The sequence below is a fragment of the Thermobia domestica genome, chromosome 2 (assembly GCF_964235325.1).
Source record: "Thermobia domestica chromosome 2, izTheDome1.hap1.1, whole genome shotgun sequence".
NCBI classification, from domain to species: domain Eukaryota; kingdom Metazoa; phylum Arthropoda; class Insecta; order Zygentoma; family Lepismatidae; genus Thermobia; species Thermobia domestica.
The window spans coordinates 24661741-24685306 of NC_137455.1; the positions used below are offsets into that span (position 1 = coordinate 24661741).

A 23566-nucleotide genomic window follows, 5' to 3' on the forward strand; every position below is an offset into this window, starting at 1 on the left:
CTGGTTTCGACAGTTGCGGTATCTGAATTCGACACCTGCAGTTATATCCATGTAAAATATTAAGTCGGCAGTATTAGTAGTAGTAATCTCTTCTCAGATTCAAATATTGTTTTATTATTATGCAGAAATTATCAGACGGGCGAAAGAAAACAACTTAAATTTTCTGAACTGAGTAGTTATTTCAATGATCCTCAATTCGACATGCTGGAACCTGATTTCGACATTCCATGTCGAACTGAGGTTACAACTTTCGGAGAATTATGCAACAAATAGCTTTATGAAAGACTTTGAACATACTTGTACGTTTAGATATTCAGTTAAAATTATATTTGCACTACTGAGAATGAATTCGACAACCTTGTCGAAATCCGGTTCACGTTACAAATAAAGGATCGTGTTTTGACAACCCCCCGTTCATGTTACATCACAACCTTTGTCCTCACAGAAGAAAACAAAACGCACTGATTGAAACTCCTTTACAACATTAAAGTACCACTATTTGCTTGAAGCAAACGTAACTTTAATAAAAGTCTTACGAAAATAACCTGCCGTCTTATGATTTTCTTAAGATTATGTGTTTTTTCTCGAAGAGTGTGTCACACACACAACAATGTACTTCTTCTCTCCATACATATGACTCATCTACTGTAACCGCACTTTTGACACGAGAAAGGACACTCCCATAATGTTGCCACTTCTATTCGCGATTGCAGGGATGACATCTTACGCTTATTTCACAACATTTAAACACAGGTATGTCGAATTCGGGTGCCTGTCGAATTCAGGCGCGTTTACCTTATGTATATATATATATATAATCAACGAAAAGAGAAAAGGAAAAGGCCAAGTGAACTTTTGATTTCTTTTAACCTCTAGAATAAGTTCCTCAAGGGAAAGGGTGCGATTTTTAAAACAATTGATATATCTTCTTTCCGGCGCCCCCTCCAACCACGCGCCCGGGGCACGTGCCCCCTCTGCCCCCCCCTAGTTGCGGCCCTGGGTAACACCAGATGGTTGCAGATAGACAAAATATATCTTTGTACTGCGCTACTTTTGATGTACTTTACCTGTAAGCAGATGCTGAACTAAATTATGCACATAGTATGATAAGATACTTCTCTTTCACCAATTAAAAGAAAACACTAAATATCACACACAATAGCACTTTTAAGTTATATATGATCTCATGATTCATAAAAGTATCTTGTGCACCAAATACTGGATAATCGTATTTATATTTCAACTTTTACGAAAACAAGAATATACGGAATATCACTAGCATGACATATATATATATTAATCAAAATACTGAAAAATAACGACGATGGCCCATAGAAATCGATTCGGACGCGCACGAAACGATACCGATAGAAATGTACGGATTTCACGGTCGAAAAGCCACAATAAATTTCGTGAGGATTTTGAAGTTCATCCCAAAGGTATTTTCTTCTTTTGCGTCACTAATAAAAAATATTTCTTACGATTACCAGCATAAGAGTCCTCCTATGTGCAAATTTCATATGTTGTTTAATAGTCCATCTTCGGTTTCATTTTGGTGGGTTTATGAAATTATTCCACTTTAGAAGAGTGTTGAGTTAAAATTTTTATTTTGTTACTTGCATTATTAACTACTTATTGCGTGCTTTGACTTTATATAAAATATTCACACGATCGGATAGACGCGTGTTGTAGCTGTGAGTTCTTGATGAGCACTCTCGCGCCTCTTTTGAGCGCCACTTCTCTTGGTTTGTTTCAGAGCGTATGAATATAATGGTGGAACAAAAAATAGTTCACATAAAACATTTGGTTTTTATATCACTGTTTCAATAACAAGAAACAATGGATTGATTACCTTTTGATTGAAAGCACATTAATAATATTGACGTACATAACAGTGTAAAAAAATAAGTAATTATTCACAAAAATTCACATTATGACGCATGATCTAATAATGTTGCATTGGAATCAATTCTGCGTGGGTGTCGGTGAGGGAACGAACGAATACTTTACTAAATAAGGACCGACAAGAGGTGCTGAAATATCTTGAAGAATGAGGCACCTTTTGGGTAGAAAAATTCCACTGTTTCGCTCTTCTGCGAATTTCGACTGGCTACACATCAATTCCAAGAACTAGCATTGGAAATATGAGGGTTGGTTAAAAAGTTGTTATAACAATATCGTTATAAAAGGTAAATCCAAAGTAAACAAAAGGTACACTTTGACTTCGGTGAGTAGGGAATGCGTCAGCGGAAAGTCAGAAATGATATTGACTGTTAGCTCCACGATTCTTTGCCTTCGAAATAACGCATGCCCAGATATTTTATTTCACATATATGTGTGAAAACTCTGAAACAAACCGTACAACAATATATCGCAACACGCGTTATTCATAACACAAGGAATCGTGGAGCTGGTAGTCTCTAACAGTTCCAACTTATTACCGACGCATTAAGTATTCGCTGCTGTATAATTTTAAGCATATCTGACAAGTCCGTTGGAAACATGTATGAGAATTATGTCATATCGGAAGTCCCTTGAGCACACACTGCACTAATATATATATATTTGGATTGCTTATTTGTGACTTCCTTTACGCTGTTGTGAACCGCCACTCCACGGGTTTTAGCATTCGAAATAACACGGGATTCAATATAGTTTTTCCACATTATCCTAGTTCTGTAACTGTGCACTTTTGCCCACATGTCCATAGAAAATTTTGCGCATTTTGATGTGTCGGTATAGTTCATTAACACCGTGTATATACATTTTTTTAAAAAAAAATCACATAGTAATTAAATTTCTTCTCTAAATTTCCTCCGCTTTTATTTATGTAAAAATCTTTTATTTTTGCCATTTAAATAGTAACAAGAATTAGACAAAAACAAAGGTATTTATTTCACCTAAAATTGTGAACAAAAAATCCTATCATTTATCTGTGATAATTGTACAAGATATTTGGTAATAGAAACCATGCGTTACGATTACGACTAGAAAGTTATTCTTTTTTAAGATAGAAAATTGTATATTCATGTTTAAAAGCATTTATGAAACCCAGAGCACTCAAATGTGTTTGTATAATTTAGGGTAAACAAACAGATAATTCAACTTTATTAAAAAGGTAGGGAATTCTGGCTTAGAGCAACTTAACCCTAAGCTCTATTTTAATAACAAACGACAAATGGTTGTCGTTTTTCTATAATTTACTGAACCTAATCAGCTGTGTTTGTTTAAGTGAAAATAATCTTCTGGAGCGTGATAGTTTTTATAATATTAATTATATGGTAATTACTATTATTGTTTGGAAAATATTTTTTTTTACATACCTCGAACAGAAGTGACAATCTGCATATGTGCTGGGTACTTATCGACCAGTCTTTGGATTACATCAATTTGCTCCAGCGTCAATTGAACAGCATCCAAATACTGTGAACTACACGGGACGTAGGCGGACCAGAACTGTAATGAAATAGAATATACATATAAATTAAATTTTTTACTTTATTAATTCGTTTATAAATTTCTTTCATTACGCTGGAAACATTAACAAGAAAAGCTTTTGGGACAGGAGATAGCCGGAACGTATGTATTTAAAGAATTCTAACATTAATTTTCTAAAACTGAATTGGAATCATGCAGAAACTTACTAGAATGACTTGCTGTGGACCTTGAGGTTAACATAGTTTCGAATTTAACGTCTCCATAGACCGCTGAGAATGTATGAGACTGGGTTACTGCTTAAGTATTCTGATAGATATCTCAAAAATGGAATATATCCTAAATTACCAGAAACATCGACTTGACTCTCTTGTGCACTGATCACGCCATATGCTTTCGTTTCATAATGGATCTTAGCTGGCAGTCGGTAACGCTCTCGCCTTCGGTGCGAGCAGTTCCGGGTTGGGTTGCCGGTGAGGACACTCGACTGACAAGTTGAACAAGTATTTTGAGGTCAGCCATCCTGATTTAGATTTCCCTCCTTTACACTAGGCAAATGCCGGGATGGTATCTAACACAATAGTCTTAGGCTACTTCCTTTCTTCCTCATTCCTTTCCCCCTCTTCAATTTCCCGATAAGTGTGATGGCCAAAGGACGTCATCCCTTATATGTGTGTGACGGGCTAACATTGCCATACATGCCGATAGCCCAAAAATCTAATTGCTTACCCTAATCCTAGAATCAAAGCTGTTTTATAGGGTAAAGGTGGTCCCACACCATATCAAGCAGGTAAATTCCATTTTCATCAGATATGTCCATTCTTTTAATCATCTGCTGGCTGGCTGGCAATATTGAATTGTGAACCGCAGAAAAGAAAGATATTGTATGTATTGTTTTATGAAATATTTTTTATCCTGAGGGTAGCAGCTTAAACGATTCAATTTATGTTATTAATTTTAAACCTCTGGGAGCAAATGTAAATATGATTAGCAAACAATACTATACCACTCGACTAATACATTTGATCAATAAATATGTATATGATTGTAATATATTGAAAGTAGAATAGGAAAACATGTTTTTATACAATGCTAAATGCTTAAGTTGCTAGAGGCACACAAACTTACTAACCAGGAAATGTTCCGCTTTATGTAGAGTCGTTTCAAATTATGATTAGCGTCATACTAAAGGCCTGACTACTACATTAAACATATGTTAATCGAACTCTTTAGTATGGGACTAATCACACTTCACAACGACTCTGCATAATGCCCGTTATGTCAAGCAGGCTAAAAGAAGAAAGATAACCGTGGCACAGTCGCACAACCGTGATCATTTCTATGATGCAGGGAACATCTGGTACAATCGCAGGATATGTGCGTTTGTGGTGAAGAATATTATGGGCCTTATGCAGAGTCGTTTTGACGTTTGATTAACACCATACTACAGGGTTGACTAACGGATGGTTATCAAAATTGTATTCAGAGACTCTGATTAGGACGTAGTATTGGACGAAGTTACTCACAGGTGACTAATTAATCTAGAGCAGAGACTAATCTTTTACCCACGGTTTAGCGTGCGACACAACATTTCGTATTTCGTAATTCATGTATTTTCATTTTTACAGACTACGCATGCGCTCACCTACTTTTCCACATTTATTTTACTCACCGATGCATTGGGGTTCTATAAGTGAATCATACCCAAATCATCATTTTAGTTGCACTCAAAGTAGACTCTGAATACCAAAAAGTACACTTTCCTTAGTAAAGAGTTAGTATGCTTACTAACTAGTCTGTGACTAACATTCGATTAACGAATTCTCTCTGAATACCGGCCTATATCTATATATTTCCTCGGAGCTGGGAGCTCTCCCTTTTCCTCCGACTTCCTTCATTTCAGCATTTTGTTCAATATTATCATCAATGTCTTCTATACCAGGGTTAGAATTAGGAATTTGATTTTTGAGTCTTCGACAGGTACGGCTATATTAGCCCACCACGTATGAGGGACACGTCTTTCACCGATCACACTGCTCGTGGAAATTGGGAGGAATAAAGGGAGGTGAAAGGTACGTAGAGGCCTGGGAAGGGACGTAGAGGCCTGGGAAGGGACGTAGAGGCCTGGGAAGGGACGTAGAGGCCTGGAAAGGTACGTAGAGACCTGGGAAGGTACGTGGAGGCCTGGGAAGGGACGTAGAGGACTGGGACCATTATCTTAGGTACCATCCAGGCATTTGCCTTGAGTGACTAAGGAAAATTCAGGAAAACTACACTTGGGATGGATGGTTGGCTTGATAAAACTTTTACACTTTTTTGGGCCGAGTGTTCCCACCGGGAATCGAATCCGGGACTGCTCGTGCCAAAGGCGAGCGCCTTAGCGACTACGCTATGTGGAGTCATGCGTCTTCTTTAGCCTCAGAGTATAATAAATGTAAACGTAAAAGGAAGTTTCTGTCAATTAAAACTGATAATGAGTAGCTATGACTCAAAATGGCCAGTTATTGATTACGTCAATACTGATAAGAAAACTTCTTCAGTCTTTAAAATATTCATAGTTGAAATGATCAGGTTTTCTTGTTGGAAATAATAGTTGTCTGATATATTGTCTGCTATGCTCTTCTGCCATCTCATAATAAACAATTTTCTTACACGTTATCCCTGTGCTTTATTTACTGTAGACGTTATGCATGTTATCAAGATATAGCTATATCTCCTAAAACCTTGCTTGTCAATACCTTTTTTGCCTGGATTTACAAGGGAGTAACGGTGGGTCAGTGGAAGAGCATTCAACAATGACGCTTGAGATCCATGAATCGGTCCGAGTTCTTTGGATCGGCTTTTGTAGTGGACAAATACCGTGTGACTGGATTTTTGCAAGGTTTCCTTGTTTCATCGCAATTTCCTTATTCATCAGGAAAGTAAGGCTGGCGTTATGACTCAATCGACAAAAATTGGCTGAGAGACGTCACGTGATATGATGTCATAGAGGTCAATGCAATCTTGATTTTGACAGGGATCACCCCTAAACATCAGGAAAGAAACAATCCTTAAAATTTGGTAATTGCCTTTTTTTTTTAATGTAAGGTAGCATAGAACTGGGAATGTACCTCGGTAAGTTTTAGTGGTTCATCTCGTTCCCTTTTGTGGGTAAAAAATTGCAGAAAATTCAAATTTAGGACGTTTTTGACCTATTTGACCCTCTTTGATGAGGTTCTATTATCTTATGTGGTTATATGTGTGAGAAGACCATTCCTTTTCATAGGGCATGAGTATTGATGCTCCCCTCTTAAATTTTCGGAGGGTGCATAGGACCACCCTTTAAATTCGGTAATTGTAAAGAAATAAAATTTGGTAAATGTTTTCTGGCAATCGAATATATAACTTAGTAAAATTTGAGTTGTTCTGTTTATCCTCTTTTAGAGGTAAAAATTACCAAAATATTCATATTACCACGTGCTACTTTATTGACCCATCTTATCTTCTTAAATGAGACCTTACTATAACATAAGATTATATGTTTGTGTACAGAGGTTGTTTTCCTTTCATATATTTAATATTGGTACTGATGTGATCTCCTCTAATAATTTGGGGGAGTACATTGATCCAACTCTTAAATTTGAGGATTGTCAAAAAATGTATACTATCATTAGTAAATGTATACTATCATTAGTAAATGTTATCTATGACATGGATATATACTTCTTTTAATTTGATTGTTTCTGTTTATCCCCTTTTATGGGTATAAAATTGTCAATAATATATTGTCAAAAGTCTAAAGTCATCAATCTTGGTGGAATCTGATTGGATGAAAAGTGAAAGGTGATGCAATTTGTTTGGCTGATCACTTTCAATTTTTTTGCTTATTATTTTTCTTAAAGTTTAAAAAAAATGCTTACTTTACCTATCATTATTTTGTCTTGAATTTTGGTTTAAAAATTTTAGCTTCAAAATTTTTAGTTCAAAAAGTTTGGTTTGAAAATTTTTAGCCTCAAAACTTTGGTTTAAGTTGGAAAAAAAGTCAAGGCACAGAACGAGAATATTCGCAAGTGAATGTTGTAGAATTATAATAATTTCAGAAATGTCTGTTGCAGTAGACGAAAATGACGTGAAGAATATGCAAGCCTAGCTTGAAGGACCATAGAGTAAGTTACGAGAGAATAACTTTGCAGAAGTGAAGCCCATAGACGTGTACAGCATTGCACATGGCTACTGCAGGAAATCCTAAGCGATTTTCTGGATACAAATCTTTATTTCGTGACAGGCGAGGACTAATTCCTGCTCAGTAGCCACCTTAATTCTTCTACGGACAGCTCACGGCAAATATTCGAGCTAAAGCTGCATAATGTGAAGATTGGAGTGTGTTACGATGCGTTGGGTACGGACGACAACTATGAAATCTTATTTATTGAAGCCATAATGAAGTCAACGCGTTACATTACCGACACATTCCAGCCTTTCGTGAATCAACTGACGCCAGACAAACGACATATCAGCAGTGCACACAACACAAGCATCTTTCGAAGCAGTCTGCTCTGTTTTACAACTGTCAGAATTGTGTCAAAATTCCAAAATTGCCTGATTTAGTCAGTTGCAATATTTTTCTGAGTCAATTTGAAGATCAAATAGTAACGATTCACGGGTTATTGTCCAACTTCAGAACATAGGCAACGCTATCGCGTATATCTGACGGGACAAATTACAACAAATCATTCATCGGGCTAAGCTGTGTCTGAAACATGGGGTCAAACATTCCAGCAGTACTTGTAGAGATGGAAGAATGCATATAAATACGCTATTTGTCCATGGTCTGCTTGCTTAATATCGCATTGCAGTTCATACGTTCATAATTTGGTTTTGCTTGAGTTTATCTTCGTCCGCCTTATTATATGCCTAAATGAATAGTAATCTATAGCTTACAGAAGTAAATTCTTTACATTTTACGACTGTGCGTCATCTCCATACTCTTGGTAAAAGCAACAGAAGTTATTGGGTGCTACAAATCGACTCCTTCACCTGCTTGACTTTAGGTGGAGGTAGGTCATCAGCTTCTTGAAAACTTATGGAAAAATCATTGTTAACTTCAGATGAAAGATGAATCTTTAACCGCAATCCTACATTCGTGAGCAATGGTTGGACTCTGAACAGCTGGCACAACCAGCCATCCATAGGAGAAGATTATAATACATGATGTGTCTGTGGTGGAATTGCGAGAGCGTGATATACCATGAATTTGTTCTTGGTAGGTGGTATCACCTATCACCTTTACTTCATCTAACTACACTGAATGATTTGTCTCAAAAATATCAGTCGTTGGTTACCAAAGTAAGTTATCACACAGCATGGCAACGTTACAATATGTGGTACATTCAACCCCAATTAGCAATCCAGAAACTCGAAACTACACAGTGGCTCAATTAGCGAATAGGAGTCTACCGACATATCCATTGCCATCACTGGAGAGTTTAGCATGGAAAGGCGTTCTAACACCACTAGGAAATAAATTCCAAAACTTTGACAATAATCCAGTAGAATCTAACTCAATCCAAAAGCTTCAGGAAGGAGATCGAGACCTGCTTTGTCTTCATTATGTTTGTGTAAAGGTGCTGTATTCCTTACTAGACTTAATGACAACTTCATCTATTTTGGAGCACAATGCCCAAGAGGGACACATTGCCTAGAGTAGAACCAAGAGATTTTGGAACAGAGATGAAAACATTGCGACTGATTCATCTTATCCCTTAAGAGATCAAAAATTATATTTCTCTTTTACTCAATTTGTTTGTCTGTAGGCCATTTTAGTGCAAGAAGACACGACTTCCATTCCCTGAAGGAAACTGTCTTCAATTCTTTCTTAACACCGTGAAGCAACGGTGGGAAAATGAAAATGAATTTTTTCAGTTTAACGTCCCATTTATGTCCTTTACGCTAAGGGAGACGATGATTAACGCAAATGAATGATGATGGAAGAATTGGTGGATTAAGAAAGTGGGAGGAGACGGGATTACCGCGAGAAGACCCACGGACGCGATGTTGTCCACCACAAACTTACTTGAATCGAACAAGGAATCCAACGCACTACAAGTAGGCGTTCTAGCACTGAGCCACCGTGCCCCCAAGCAATAGTGAAGTTACTTGAGTTAAAAGTAATGATCCTCCAATATAAAAAAGTTAAAAATAGCATTTTAGAGTCATAAAGTAGCATTAATTATATTTAAAAGTAAGCCTAAGCTCTTTGAGAGTTGTATTACTAGAGACTTTAATGTAGTTTAGTGGCCAGGATGTAATTTGTTGGAAAATTAACCTAAAGGAAAGAAAGTTCTCTTTGACGAGTAACTATGCAATTAAAAACGAAAGCACTAATTTAAATTCAAATCAAGCAAACTTGTAATTAAAAAAAAAAAGAATGTTCCTTTCAGCTTAGAACAAAAAGTTTTGCATAATATATGTTCTTGCTTCCCTAAAGAGAAAATATTTTTAATGGTTGATAAATGAATACGAAAACCGATGAATAGATACATACTTAGCTAAGAACCGTAAGCTAGTAATTTGCTGATAAAAGGAAATTCTTTACTAAGCAACGAATAAATAATAACCACGACGAAGAAGAGCAACGTTAAAAAAAAAAGAAGATGCGAAAAGAAATTTGTGAAAGATATAAAATAATAATAATAATAATAATAAAGACGATGAAGAAATACGGAAAATAATTTTGATGTAGCTGACTTTGTATTAAAAAGGATCTTTTTAGAGGAATTTATATTTATATTACTTTGCATAAAGAACAGAATATAATCAATACAGAGAAAGCTTCTGCTAGCAAAGGGATTATGGTGAAGGGATTCGCGCTTTTAATCCTATTAAGGGTTAACCAACAGATGAAAAGAAGCAAAGCCGTCTCAATTCCAGGACAAAAAAAGTTCTTTCTCTTTTCTTTGACAGAAGGATTGAAGAATGACAAGTACTATCGGATTGAAAGAATTTTCTTCTCTGTAGCTTATGCCTGTTACTTTTCATTGCTAACAAACGAATATAAAATACAATAGCACTGCATAATCAGTCTGATTCAATATATATATACACACAAAGACTGACACATAACACAGAGAAAGATAGATAACTATGTTCTTATCTCAAAGGAGAAATTTAACAAGTATAAAAGGACGAAAATGAATATAAAGGTATGGAAGAAGTCGGCTTCAGTTCCAACAGTCTTAATAATCACACGCAAAGATAGATCAAAAATACCCATTAAAACGGTCAAATTCCCACAAAAGAGGATAAAATCTTCAACCTTGTATATAGTCATAATGCTCATAACCAAATGTAAACGTCAAAATAAGATAAAATCCGCTACTTAAAAAAAAAAAAATCATAACCCTCACACGTAAGGAAATGTCCATATTCCACATGGTTTGCTTGGTTCGATTTACAGCGAGGTTAGTCTGCCTTTTAATTCATTCACAGCCTTTTCATTAAACTTCCTTTCATTAGTACGATAATTTCTCTCTCAGCCTTTTGAACGCCACTCAGAGATCTCGGATGTCATTATTTTTCATTGATGGATGCTCCAGCGATCATTTTGCTGCTAGCGAACGCTTGAAAATCAACGAACAACTTACCTGGCTCCATTATGCAGCCGCAAGTCTCGTAACACAGAGTCTAGACACATGTATTGACGCACATGAATCGTAAAAAAAAAAAAAAAAAAAAAAAAAAGTTTAAAAGAGTGTAACGTTTTAAAGACAACTTGTTGTCTGTGCTGATTTTCGTGTGTGAGGCTGACGAAATAAAAGCTGTATTTATCGATTAAAGTGTTGAGATATCTTCACACTGTGATGTTAGTACAAATTTTCTCATGACGCAACGCGGTAATGGCTCATAACTACTGTCTTTTTCTTCAGCATTTTTGTGCAATGAGTTGTATTATAAAGGAAGCAGCGGAACGAAATATGTTCGTAAAAAGAAAATGCCCTGATATTAGCTTAAGCCGGTGGTTCCCAACCGGTATGTCGCGCACTCCTATAAGGTGTTTTGCACAATTTTAAAATTTAAGCATTATGAAACATTTAATAATTAATTAGCCAATTTTGAGACAGAATTGACCAGTCAACGCCTTTAGCGGCAAGAATGTTCAGTACGTTATGATCGCTATTTTTATAGAAATTTATAGTCAAATCACTTATTTTATTAACAAAAAGTTAAATAAGTATGTCGCAATGTCGGGAACGCCTAGTAAATGTTTCGTCAGTCAAAAAAGGTTCGGAACCACTTACATACCACAAATTTCAGATAAGGTTGGCTTATAGACGGTATTATATCTGAGTTTTGACTTAAGTTCACATGTTTCTTAACAGAAAATAAGTTATTAGATTGTAGGGCTAAGCGACACTCACCTGAAATTTTTAACAACCGTAAGTTACCATTGAAATGATAATGTTAACAAATAAATACAAATATTTATACAATCTCTGTTCAGAAAGTGCGGTGAATGTGTCCATATTTCTTATGGATTATTGTTTTACCTGAAACAGCAGTTAGCTACTGTCTTTCGAAGTAATAATCTTTGTTGAGGGTAATTTCGGACTCATTGCTGGTAGTTAAGTTCCATTTGGGAACTTGTTCAGATACATCTTGATCTGTCAAGCGCAGAATTCTGCGGCGGCGCACTTTGACGACTGTGAGTAGTATCATGTCATTCACCGAATTTTCTGGACAAAGATTGTATATTTACTGGTTTGTTTGTCCCGCATACAAACCCACACCATTGATTTGACATAACTTCAAGAATAGTAGAGTTTACATTGGTATTTGCATGTGAGAATGTTGTTCGTTTTCATATGTAGGAAGTTTGGGCGGAATTTGAATGTTTCATTGTACAACTGTACAATAAGAGTGTTTTTTTACAACTTATTCTTTCGTGATCATTACCCATTTTACACGTTTTGCAAGTCAATGCAGCTGGCGAAAGTAAACGAGGTCATTGTGCGTAATGTTTGTCCTAGGTCGGTTAGTGCACACTGTCTAATTAAGGAGTCAATTGTATCTTACGACGACGTGAGTACTCACACTATAAAACGACTTTAAGGTTAATGTGTATACGAATGGTTTTGTCAATTATATATTTCTTGTATTGGAAGTGTTCACCCAAATATAGTCGTCCTTGTAAGTTTATTTGATTTGATTTTCAGTTTACCGTCCCTTTCAGCAGCGAGGCAATATGAGACGTGGACCTACACTAGTGTGTTGTGGCATGTGTAAATATAACGAAGTCCGTGGGAATTTTAAATGAAACAATTACATGATTGGTGGCGATGGATAGGTAGGCAAAAAATTCTGGAAAAATTCGGATGAACTCTGGAAACACCAGCATTGGCACAGAAGGTTGCTTCAAGAACAGAGGAAAACAACCTTTGTGGAAAGTTTTTGACTCTTCTAAAGAAAACGTTCTAGAGCCATTTGATAGATTAGGCTGCCCAGAAAGTTTTACATCTGAAGATGAAAAATTAATACAAAGGTTCCTTTGTCGCATGTATTTACAAGGTAAACAATTTTCAGACACTGGTAAGCTCTAGTGGTGTCTGTTTACCCACAAAAGACGTTCAAAGTGAATATTTGCGGTCAACTAAGCCAGTTTTACATCAACACATCTTAAGAGTCCCTATCACTGCGAAATTAAAATACTGCTAATTTTACAATAATTATGTGAAATCTTCAAATAGATAAAAGATAATCGAAAAGTGCATCAAGACCTCAGTAGACGATGTTATTTTGCATGAGGTACCATTATCACGAGTCACCTAGTAGCTTTCCGTATGCAGTTATTTAGAAACGCGAAAATAAATGCCGATTTTCTAAATAGCTAGAAACTGAAAGCAGATAAATGAGTCGTGATAACGGTATGTCACGCAAAATAATATTGTCTAGGGACGTCTTGTTCCACTTTTCGATTATCTTTTATCTATTTGAAGATATCACATAATTACTGTAAAATTAGCGGTATTTTAATTTCCCAGTGATGAGGCCTCTTAAGAACTTACTTTCAAGTGATGGAGCGGCGACGGGCTAATCTTCCACATCTGGATCTGACCATCTACGTTTTGATAGGAAAAGAGGGGACATGAATATTTTCCTATCATGAGTCACGTACCATGCGCTCCAAGAGTTATTTTAAAGTTTGTATGTTGCGGTTGTGTCAAAGGACGATGTGCTGTCAATAGTGTCAATTGCAAAACCGTGCTCAATCACTTAGATGTCAGAACTGTAGAAATGTGGGACAGAAGAAGAACATTGTGCCAACAGTGAAAATGACAATCAATTGGAACTGTCGGACTCAGATGATGACTCGTAAGTCGAATTTCTATAATTAATTTCCTTTCCAAACAATTGTGTAAGGATTTGTTTGCGTATTTAAAGTATTTTACTATTTGTTTTGTTTTTACAACCCAACATTTTAGTAATTTTCACTTTTGTTTAATTAGGACGCGTACCTTTTATTAACGGTAATATGGAAGTTGTCCACAACAACATGAAAATTGTTTAATTTTCCTTATTTATCGGGTTAATGATTTGTTAACATTTTATACCTCACACCACTTTCATTGTCAATATTTGACTGCATATCTCTAAAAAAAACTCAATTTTAAATCAATTTTTCCGACTTTTTATTAAATTTGTAAATCAATAAAATTATCTATTTGGCAAATATCTATACAATATGCATACATAATAGCCATGAAGAAAAATGAGACACTCATTAAAACCCATTCTCTAGTTTAGTCGGTATACTCATTAAAGTTCGAAAAATTGATTTAGTTTTCAACAATTTTGATGGTTTTGTTAATTTTTGAAGTAGTGAAGCTATTTATTTGGCAAATATCTATGCAAAAGGCACCTGCAGCAGCCATAAGAAACAAAATTAGCCACCTCCCATGAAAATCGGTTGAGAACTTTAGCCTGTAGAGCGTTAAAATGACATGTATGTCAGCGTTAGCGCCCATCTTAGAAGTATGACGTTATACATCGCCTCGGCCACACTTTGAGACAAAACACCCGGTAGTACATGATTCTATAGCTTATTACCTATCAATCGCCACCATTCATATAATTGCTTCATTCAAAAATCCCACGGAATTACATATGCCTCTCAACTATACAGTTTAACGCCGCCGGGAATCGAACCCGGGTCCCCTGCGCCAAAGGCGCGTACGCTAACCCTTTAGCCATCAGGAGCTCTGTCTTTCTACGTCTGTATAACTAGGCTTGGCAACCATACGATAATTTATCGTGATATATTATAATTTAAGCCTTAATGTCTTATGCGATAACCTTTTTTCATTATTAAAGTTTTTATACAGTTTATACATTAGATTATATATAACTAATGTCTACTTTTTTTTATAAGTTGGACCTTTTTCCCATAGCAGCGCGAAGGTTTACTATTGTTGATTAGGAACTTTTTACTCGAAGCAATGCAGATGTGGGATAATACTTTTTGCCCAGTGCAGCGCGAAATGCGTAAGGAACCTCTTACCCGATGCAGCGCAAAGGTAAGGTAGGGCAGTTTCTCCCGCCCAGAGCAGCTTGGAGAGATAGGTAGGATGCGCTTAGCTGATGACTGATGTTTTCTGTCTATGTTCTCTTTTATAACCAATCTTTTTAGGGCGGAGTGTACGGAGGGTATGAAGGGTCCTCTTTGTGACTTTGTGTTTCTTGTGTGCATATGTTGCAGTGTGTACTTTTTCTTGCAATGTTTACAATATATATTGCAATGTATACTTTTTAAACTGACGTACTGTGTATTATGAGATAAATTGCAGTGAAAGTGTTGCATGATGACGTAAAGAAAGAAAACTAGTAGTTAAATAAAATTATACCATTTTTTATATTACTATTACTACTACTTACTTACTTATCTACTTACCTACTTATAACGAAAGCAATGGTGAAAATGAAATCTTACAAATAATGCAGAAAACTGGAAAAAGGATCATTGGTTTAAACCAGTTTTTAAAGAACAAACAGCGTAAGGAACCGGCTAATTCTAGAATCATAAGAGAACTCCGGGATTCGAATAAAAAAAAAAGATAGAATATTTCAGTTTAATGTCGCACGATTAAGCTCTTTAGACTAAGAAAGACGGAGATAAGAGAATCAAAAAAGCACAATATAAGCATAAACACAAAACGGAAAACTAGGGGCGGATCCAGGACGGACTTCTTGGAGGGGGGCATTGGGTTGTAATACTGATACTTAGAGCTATTTTTAAGAGTTCCAAACTCTGGGATGGCTTTTATTTCAGGGTACCCCCTGATATGGAGAAATCCATTTCCCTGACTTCTCCCTGACTTTCCCTGACCTTTGGCAGGAAATTCCCAGACTTTCAAAACAAGTGTCGGATGTCGTTGACATATAAATAAGGAATAATTAACGATGAATATTTATATATGAGAACATTTATTCTATAGAGACAAATAGTAATTAATTGTTCAAATGTACATTCCACTTACTTCCCATAAATAGGTATTATAATGGTTGGCTAGGCTGAAATTGGTGTACAATTAATGTTAGAAAAAATATATTTTATAAAATTTCCCATTCTTCTCTCATTTCCCTGACCAGTAGAAACCCTGTATAAAATAAAAAAGTTTCCTTTTCTGGGGGAGTGATCGCCCCGATCGACCCCCTGGATCCGCCCCTGCTGAAAACAAATGATGAATGTTTATTTAGTTATAAGTAGAGTGTGTACTAATTATTTCTCATGACAGAAAACCCTTTCTTTTTTCTCATAAAGAAAAGAAAAAAAATAATTTCTTTTGCAGAAGAAAATAAAATGAAGATAATCAGTTGAGTAGATACGAACAAAATGAAGGCAAACACCCTAATTAACTTAATTAATTTTCTGTTTACTTTTCAACAAACACTTTAAACATATCTTTCAACAGCTCTATTGTAAGCTAAATCTACGTTTTAATTTTTTGCTTCATCTTCCTTTAAATAAAGAAAAAAAAGCAATTTTTTTTGTCATACTCTATATGGAAGTCTCACTTCTACCTCAAAAGCGGTGTCAGAGAGTTGCGCTTCGCTCTGATTCCCCTGCGTATAGATGATCTCGGTTAGAGGCAGGAACCTTGCGGAACTCAGGCTGTGATGAGATGATGATGCCACTTTTTCTTTCAACTGAACGTCTCGGAAAATTAATACTACATGGTAGAGATGTGTACGTAAAAGATGAGACGAGACGAGACTTTATACAGTCCCAGTCTCGTCGTGATTGACAAATAACTATCTCGATTTAGGTTTTGAGGGTTGTCTAGATAGTCTCGATGTCGTATCGGTCCTGTCTCGATAGTATCGAAATAAATTATGTGATTCGTAGTATCATCTTATAACTTGCATTTTTGTTGCACTTTTCATTTTTTCACTTCACTCCTGACTGAAGAATTACTGTAGATTGCGTACCCTTTCATAGCTAACGTAAGTGGCAAACGCTTGTGCTTTATATGTACGTGTTCACAGGTTTAGTTCTTAGTAGTCATATCAAGAATGGGCTAAAAACCGACTACAGATCCAAACCCTACTTCAAGCAATATATAGCCTCATATAGTCTTAGTATTTGCTATACAATTAAGCTCTAATCAATTAACCGAGAATCCCAATACTATTTTCAGTATTTTGTACCCTTCATGTTGAATCAATAATTCCACATAAGTACTACATAACGAAGTTGATAGAGTAAGAGACAGACCCGCAACCAGAGGGGGGCTACGAGGGGCCTGCCCCCCTAAACTTTTCGTGGCCCCTCCAGACCTCAATACAAAATGCTATTATTTTTACAAAAAACAATTTGTAGGATAACTTTTAATGACTTGCCCCCCCCCCCTAACATATCCATGCTTTCCCCAAAGCTCTGTGGCTGGTATCGGACCTGGTAAGAGAGTACTTAATCGGATCTAAATTCAAATTTTACGTTTTTTTTCATTTATTATGCGTTACATTCTTTTTGGCCTGATGTGTTCACTACAGAAAATAACGCACATTATTTTAATGCACATCAGCTTTTGTCAATACCGAAATCTTTGAGTTTAACGTCCCACGTTTATGTCCCTTTAGGCTAAAGAAGACAGGTGATTAAGGCAAATGAATAATTGTGGTAGAACAGGTAGAATAATAATGTGGTAGGGAAAGGGGGTACTCCGAGAAAACCCACGGACACGATGCTGCTCACCACAGACTGCTTGGTCGGAGATCGAACCAGTGACCCCACGCACTAAAGGTCAGCACTCTACCACTGAGCCACCGTGCTTCCTTGCCAATGGACAGATCATGGAAGTATAAACTCGTATTATACTTAGGTTCAACCCAACTAGAGAACGTACCTTCTACCTTCGGGTATCTGTTCTGAACTGTAACTACTGCACTAAAGATGCACAATAACTATGTTATAGAGTAAACGTGAAGATGCGTTTCCTTATTCCATGCACTGAGAAAAATGCGTTATCCGGAAAGCGGTATATTGTACAAATATAAGGAATCCTTATGTTTACTACTGAAATCTGTACGTAACATACGTTATTCATATGCTACATACCGGTACGTACTGACTTTTTTCTGCTATGATGTACTCGTATGTCGCTGTATGATGTTTGAAATCTATCAGTCTTCCATATATTACATACAAATACGTATGTTACATACAACAGTAATATATTATGGGCGTCTATCTGTATATGATATCCTGACCGCCTACATACAGTTCTTTCTTTCATACAGAGAATACTTATAGATGGAACACTAATACGGAGAGTACTTATAGATGGAACACTTATGCGGAATGTACTTATAGATGGAACACTTATACGGAAAGTGCTTATAGATGGAACACTTATACGGAAAGTACTTATAGATGGAACACTTATACGGAAAGTACTTATAGATGGAACACTTATACGGAAAGTGCTTATAGATGGAACACTTATACGGAAAGTACTTATAGATGGAACACTTATACGGAAAGTACTTATAGATGGAACACTTATACGGAAAGTGCTTATAGATGGGACACTTATACGGAGAGTACTTATAGATGGAACACTTATATGGAAAGTGCTTATAGATGGAACACTTATACGGAAAGTACTTATAGATGGAACACTTATACGGAAAAAACTATAAAATTTATACGGAAAAAAACTATAAAATACACGTTTTTAGTTGTACGTTTGATGCATAATGTTACATAGAATAATTCGTTAATTCAAAAACTACACGATTTACGCATATAACCTACGTTTTATCTACGCCACACAGGCTACCTTTTCATTTCTCTGTAGGGACGTGGAAACGCCTGTGTAACAATCAACGTAACTATTTTATTATTAATGTTTATTTAAATAAGCAGAAGTGAAGTTCCTCTTTACAATTCTACAATCAGGAAAAATAATTTTGAATTATAGGTAAATTATAACATTGCTTTCCAAACTTTTTTGACCGTCGACATACTTTACTGATCGTCACTACATTGGGAACCACTTGGTTGAGTTTTTTAATAATAATAATAATAATAATAATAATAATAATAATAATAATAATAATAATAATAATAATAATAATAATAATAATAATAATAATAATATAAATTTTAACAGTGTAGCTCTCTCAGTTGCTATACAGTAGTTACACTCTGTAGTACTGAGCATTTCCGCAGTTCAAAGTTCGTAATTTCACAACAAATATTAGGATTGTACCTCAAACTACAGTCCGTGCAGAGATAAAGAAGAGAAAGCGAATGTTTGTTTGTTACTGCTAAGTAAAAATACTTGTTTTTTTTAAAAAAAAATACTAGGTATTAATATACATTTTATTATATATTTTAAATGTAAAATATTGGTTACTAGCTCTTTCGTATTTCATTGGTTTAATTTGATATTCTTTCCCCATCCTTGATTTTCAATATCCTATTCCAAAGTGCCTCTTCCTACTGTTCTGCAGTTTAAAGATCTTGAGTTTTAACCGTGGACAACTTTTATTTTCTAGAAGTGATAGGACGATAAGTTTTCCATGTTACGAAACACACCCTTAAAATGAATAAATAAAAATAAAAATTTGACTGTAATTCCCACTCCTTTAGTGAAAAAGACTCATGGATGTAAGGGGAATAACGATTCCGAATGGAACAAATAAGGCCATAGTTAGGCCATTTTGACGGAAAGACTTAGGCTATAATTCCTATTGTTCAAGGAAGGAGTTAAAGTTAAGTCTGTATCGTTGCTTATATGAGCAGTTGTAGTAAAACAACAAGAATTTTTAAACATGTTCTTGATTAATTGCTGAATTGTATGGAAAAATATTTTTGGGAAATTGAAACTTCATGTATTTGCTTTACAAAATTACGTTTCGGAGTATGTTGCCAACATGTTCTTTGAGTAATTAGAATGACTGGAAATAGAATAATATATATTGAATTCCAACTCAAAGTTGTGTGTTGTTTACAATACTTTCGATATATCACGTGATCAGAGGTGGCACTTGCATTATATTGTCCCATTTATACGCTCATAACTATGCCTACTCAATGGAAATTGTTTCATCATCTTGTATGGAACTTAACAGAGCACAAATGGTGAGTCCTGATAATTCCAGTATTTTTTGGCAATATTTGAGACGAGATCGAGACTTTTAAGAGTGGGCTTAGTCTCGTCTTGGTATTGTGTCAAATTCCAACTGTTTGTCTTGATCTTCCTCTCGTCTCGACTAAGTCTCGATATGTCAAGTCTCGGACTTGTCCGGATTTACAAACGTCCATCTTGATCTCGGTACCATCCCTAGTAGATAGTAGGTTGATAAAGGCTACTGCGAATTGTTTAGGATACATCCTATAAATCATTCCAGACTGTCACACCTTGTCAACGTCCAGGAAGACAAGGGATGGACTATGGAATTAAAGTTGACTGGAATCTTCCCCACAAATCTCGGTGACAGAAGAACAAATAAGTCACTCCGCTCGTGTAAAAGATGCTCATGAGCTTCGAAACACACTTTTTGGCGTAGCTTCGGCTTCGGATGCAGCTTAAGAGATACTTGAAAGAAGTGTATACAAATTCAGCAAAAAATATAAGAATGAACTGATGCCTATAGCCTTTCTATATTACATTGTACGTTTATCCGTAGTATATTTTGGAAGTCTCAATAACATTTCTGGCAATGTCTCAGCATGAAGATACAATATCAAAACAGCGCCTTTGGTGTGGGAGACCCGAGTTCGATTCCCGGCGGGAGCTCATGTGGTTTGGAATCCACGTTAATCAGTAGGTCCCGTTTCATATAGCCTCGCTGCTGAAAGGACGTTAAACTCAAAATCAACTCAACTAATATCAAAACGGATGTGGTAAAATCAACTCTTCTCCTTCCCAATAGAGGGATAGGAACAGAAGTAAAATACATTCTTTGGAGGCTAATTACACATCAAGAAACAATTTTATGAAACCTATTGCCTGTTTTGTTCCGATACCTTTCGACAGAAAAACTATGGGAATTGTTCTATAAGAGCCTTCTTCCCCTAGTCCACTGACTAATACTCGCGACTTCAATGCATGAGGTCCCTACTTCTAATCCCGGTGGGGGATTATTGAAATTTAAATGCATATCGTTGGCTCAGATTACACCTTAAACTACGGAGTTTGTGCCATATGGCCACGATATTAACCAAGGTCACCAAACATAAACAAATAAAGTTCTATATGTTTTCCATTATTTATAAATAGATAATTTTAATGCTTAAAAGTACGACTTGTAAAATCATTTTTTTCAGACTTTTCTTAGATATATGTTTATTCCTTACCTGAGCACCAACCATCCCTTGTTTCAGTCTATAGAGATCTGTGTGAGACCAGGAACTTCTTGCCCAGGGATCTGCTTGCCTTAAATCCTCCCCAAATCGGAAATCTCGTATCTGGTTTCGGAGAAATTTTCGGATGTTCCAAGGCAAATCGTTGTGCCTTAAGAAAGATGGAGAGAAGAAGAAATAATTGTTGGAACAGAAGCGTAGCAAAAAAATACATGCTGAATGTAAATGGTTAATCTTCCAATGTCTAACTACACACAGTATATCTCTATAGACTACTGTATATAATGGCAAACTATGTCATCTTTTTAACATTTTCTGGTTTCTTGCCACGGTACTTGACCATATTTAGATCTGTATGCTAAAAAAATCCATGCTAATGGCTTAACTAAAAATGCCCTATATATCAGTATATGGAATTTCTGAAATCTGAAATTTTGTTCAAAAATTTATATTTTTCCGGTTGAATTTTTTAAAAAACGAATTTCAGAAAATTTCAGAACTATTTTGTGTCACGAAAAATGTAACTAGTGATCTCATTCTGATCAGCACGAAACTTTCAGAAACAGAATTTTCACATTTTAAAATTCAGAACTATATTTCAGACTTCAGAAAAAAAATAATTAAATAAAATTTTGTAATCGAACAATTTTTAAAGAATGTGTAAAAAGAAAAGCTTGAAACAAAATTCTGTTTCCAGATTTAAAAAAAAATAATCAAAACTAATTTTTCGTCTCAAAACATCTAACTGTTATGTTTAATTAATTATTGAAATATTAAACACACAAAAAAAAACTTTGTATATGAGTGTATAATTAAGTGTATAATTTCATTAGTGTTGTATTGAAGAAAATAACGTTAGACGTCACAAGACAAACAACTTTCAAAGAAAAACCCACAACGAAAATAAGTTACAGAAACTGATTACGTACAAGCTGTTTGTCACATTTTCACTCTCTCAAACTAGTATAAAAGTTTGAAAAATTGGAACTATGGAGGAATCATTCATTCAATCTCTTTCGTTATCTTGCGACTTGCAATTGGACTTTGAAGCTTCGACGATGATGGTTAACATCGAGCTGAGAGAGAGACCTCCTAACGTTAAATGTAAGTTCTAAACCTTTTGAATAATCAAGTCTCTTTGAAGAAGTTATTTCTTCTGGCAGTCTCCTGCTAAGGCCTCAATGATAACAGCTCTTAAAGCAGAATTTATCATTGATTAATGAATTAATATTGTAATACTTTGCAGACTTCTTGAGCTCACTTAATATTTGATATTTGATAGTATCATGTCTGCATATATGTAATAACGATATAGAAATCTTTTGTAACAAACATATATTTTGAATTTCTTTTCTTTCACATATACTACCAATTTTATCTTGACTAAAAGGATACTAACCACTATACGCATTTATGTCTAAGACTAATTAGCATTTAATCAGTAGAAAAACAGTTCGTAGATTTGAATAAAGAACAACTTTAAATTAAACATAACTGGTCCGATCAGGTAAATCGATTATCTCTCTCTGATAAAAGTAATTTCGTGCTGGTAAGATTGAAAAATCGCAACAAAATAACAACGACTTACTTTTGCCCTACGTCACGATAGTTGATACGAGCGCTCTGTTTTTGTGAATTTCCTGCTCCACAGTGTTTTTCTTTCTAACACGTCTGGGAACATACTTGTACTCATATTTGTGAAAAGCCCTGTTAGTAAAGACTTTCGTGACAGGTAATTCTTATTGTACTTTTGTTTTTACGATCGAAATTTTTCGTTGCATAGGTAAGGCAAATGAAAGTTTACAGTATGTGTGTTTTCCAAATGTGACTATTTTCCATAATTCCGGAAAGATGATCGGATAATGATCGGATCAGGTAATGTACGAAAAATGTGATCAAAAGTACTTAGATTTTTTTTTGGAGAAAGAAAGAGCAGAGAAGAAGAATTCAAATCGAAAAATCTCGTATAGCTGACTCTCATAATAAGTTTTTTTTTTTTTTGTTTTCTTTCTTTTAGGAAATATCTGGATAGAATTTAAGAAATGGGTGGATTTTATCTGGATTGTTGGAACAGATAAGTTTTCGGAAAGATGGAAGTCTACCACATTGTACATTACACTTTCGAGATTCTTGAATAAGACAAGGACGTGTATCGTGGTCATCTAGACATAACTGCATTGGACTTCTTCCTTTGCAGTTATGTCAAAGACAGTTTAACGGGTTAAGTGCCGCATACGTGCCACGTTGGTCTCACATAAGACATTTCCTTACGGCCACGTGGTACTA

General features: G+C 35.5%; 1 protein-coding gene across 2 annotated transcripts in view; it reads right to left on the minus strand.

Moving 5' to 3' along the window:
- The window catches only part of LOC145671283 (dipeptidase 1-like), a 357577-nt gene that overhangs the window by 194994 nt on the left and 139017 nt on the right, over positions 1 to 23566 (minus strand). For both annotated transcript variants that reach the window (XM_081740234.1, XM_081740243.1), the window contains 2 exons: positions 21275 to 21431; positions 3324 to 3456 (listed from right to left, as the gene is read on the minus strand). In XM_081740234.1, coding sequence (XP_081596360.1) covers positions 3324 to 3456; positions 21275 to 21431 — 290 coding nt within the window. The remainder of the gene's footprint in view (positions 1 to 3323; positions 3457 to 21274; positions 21432 to 23566) is intronic.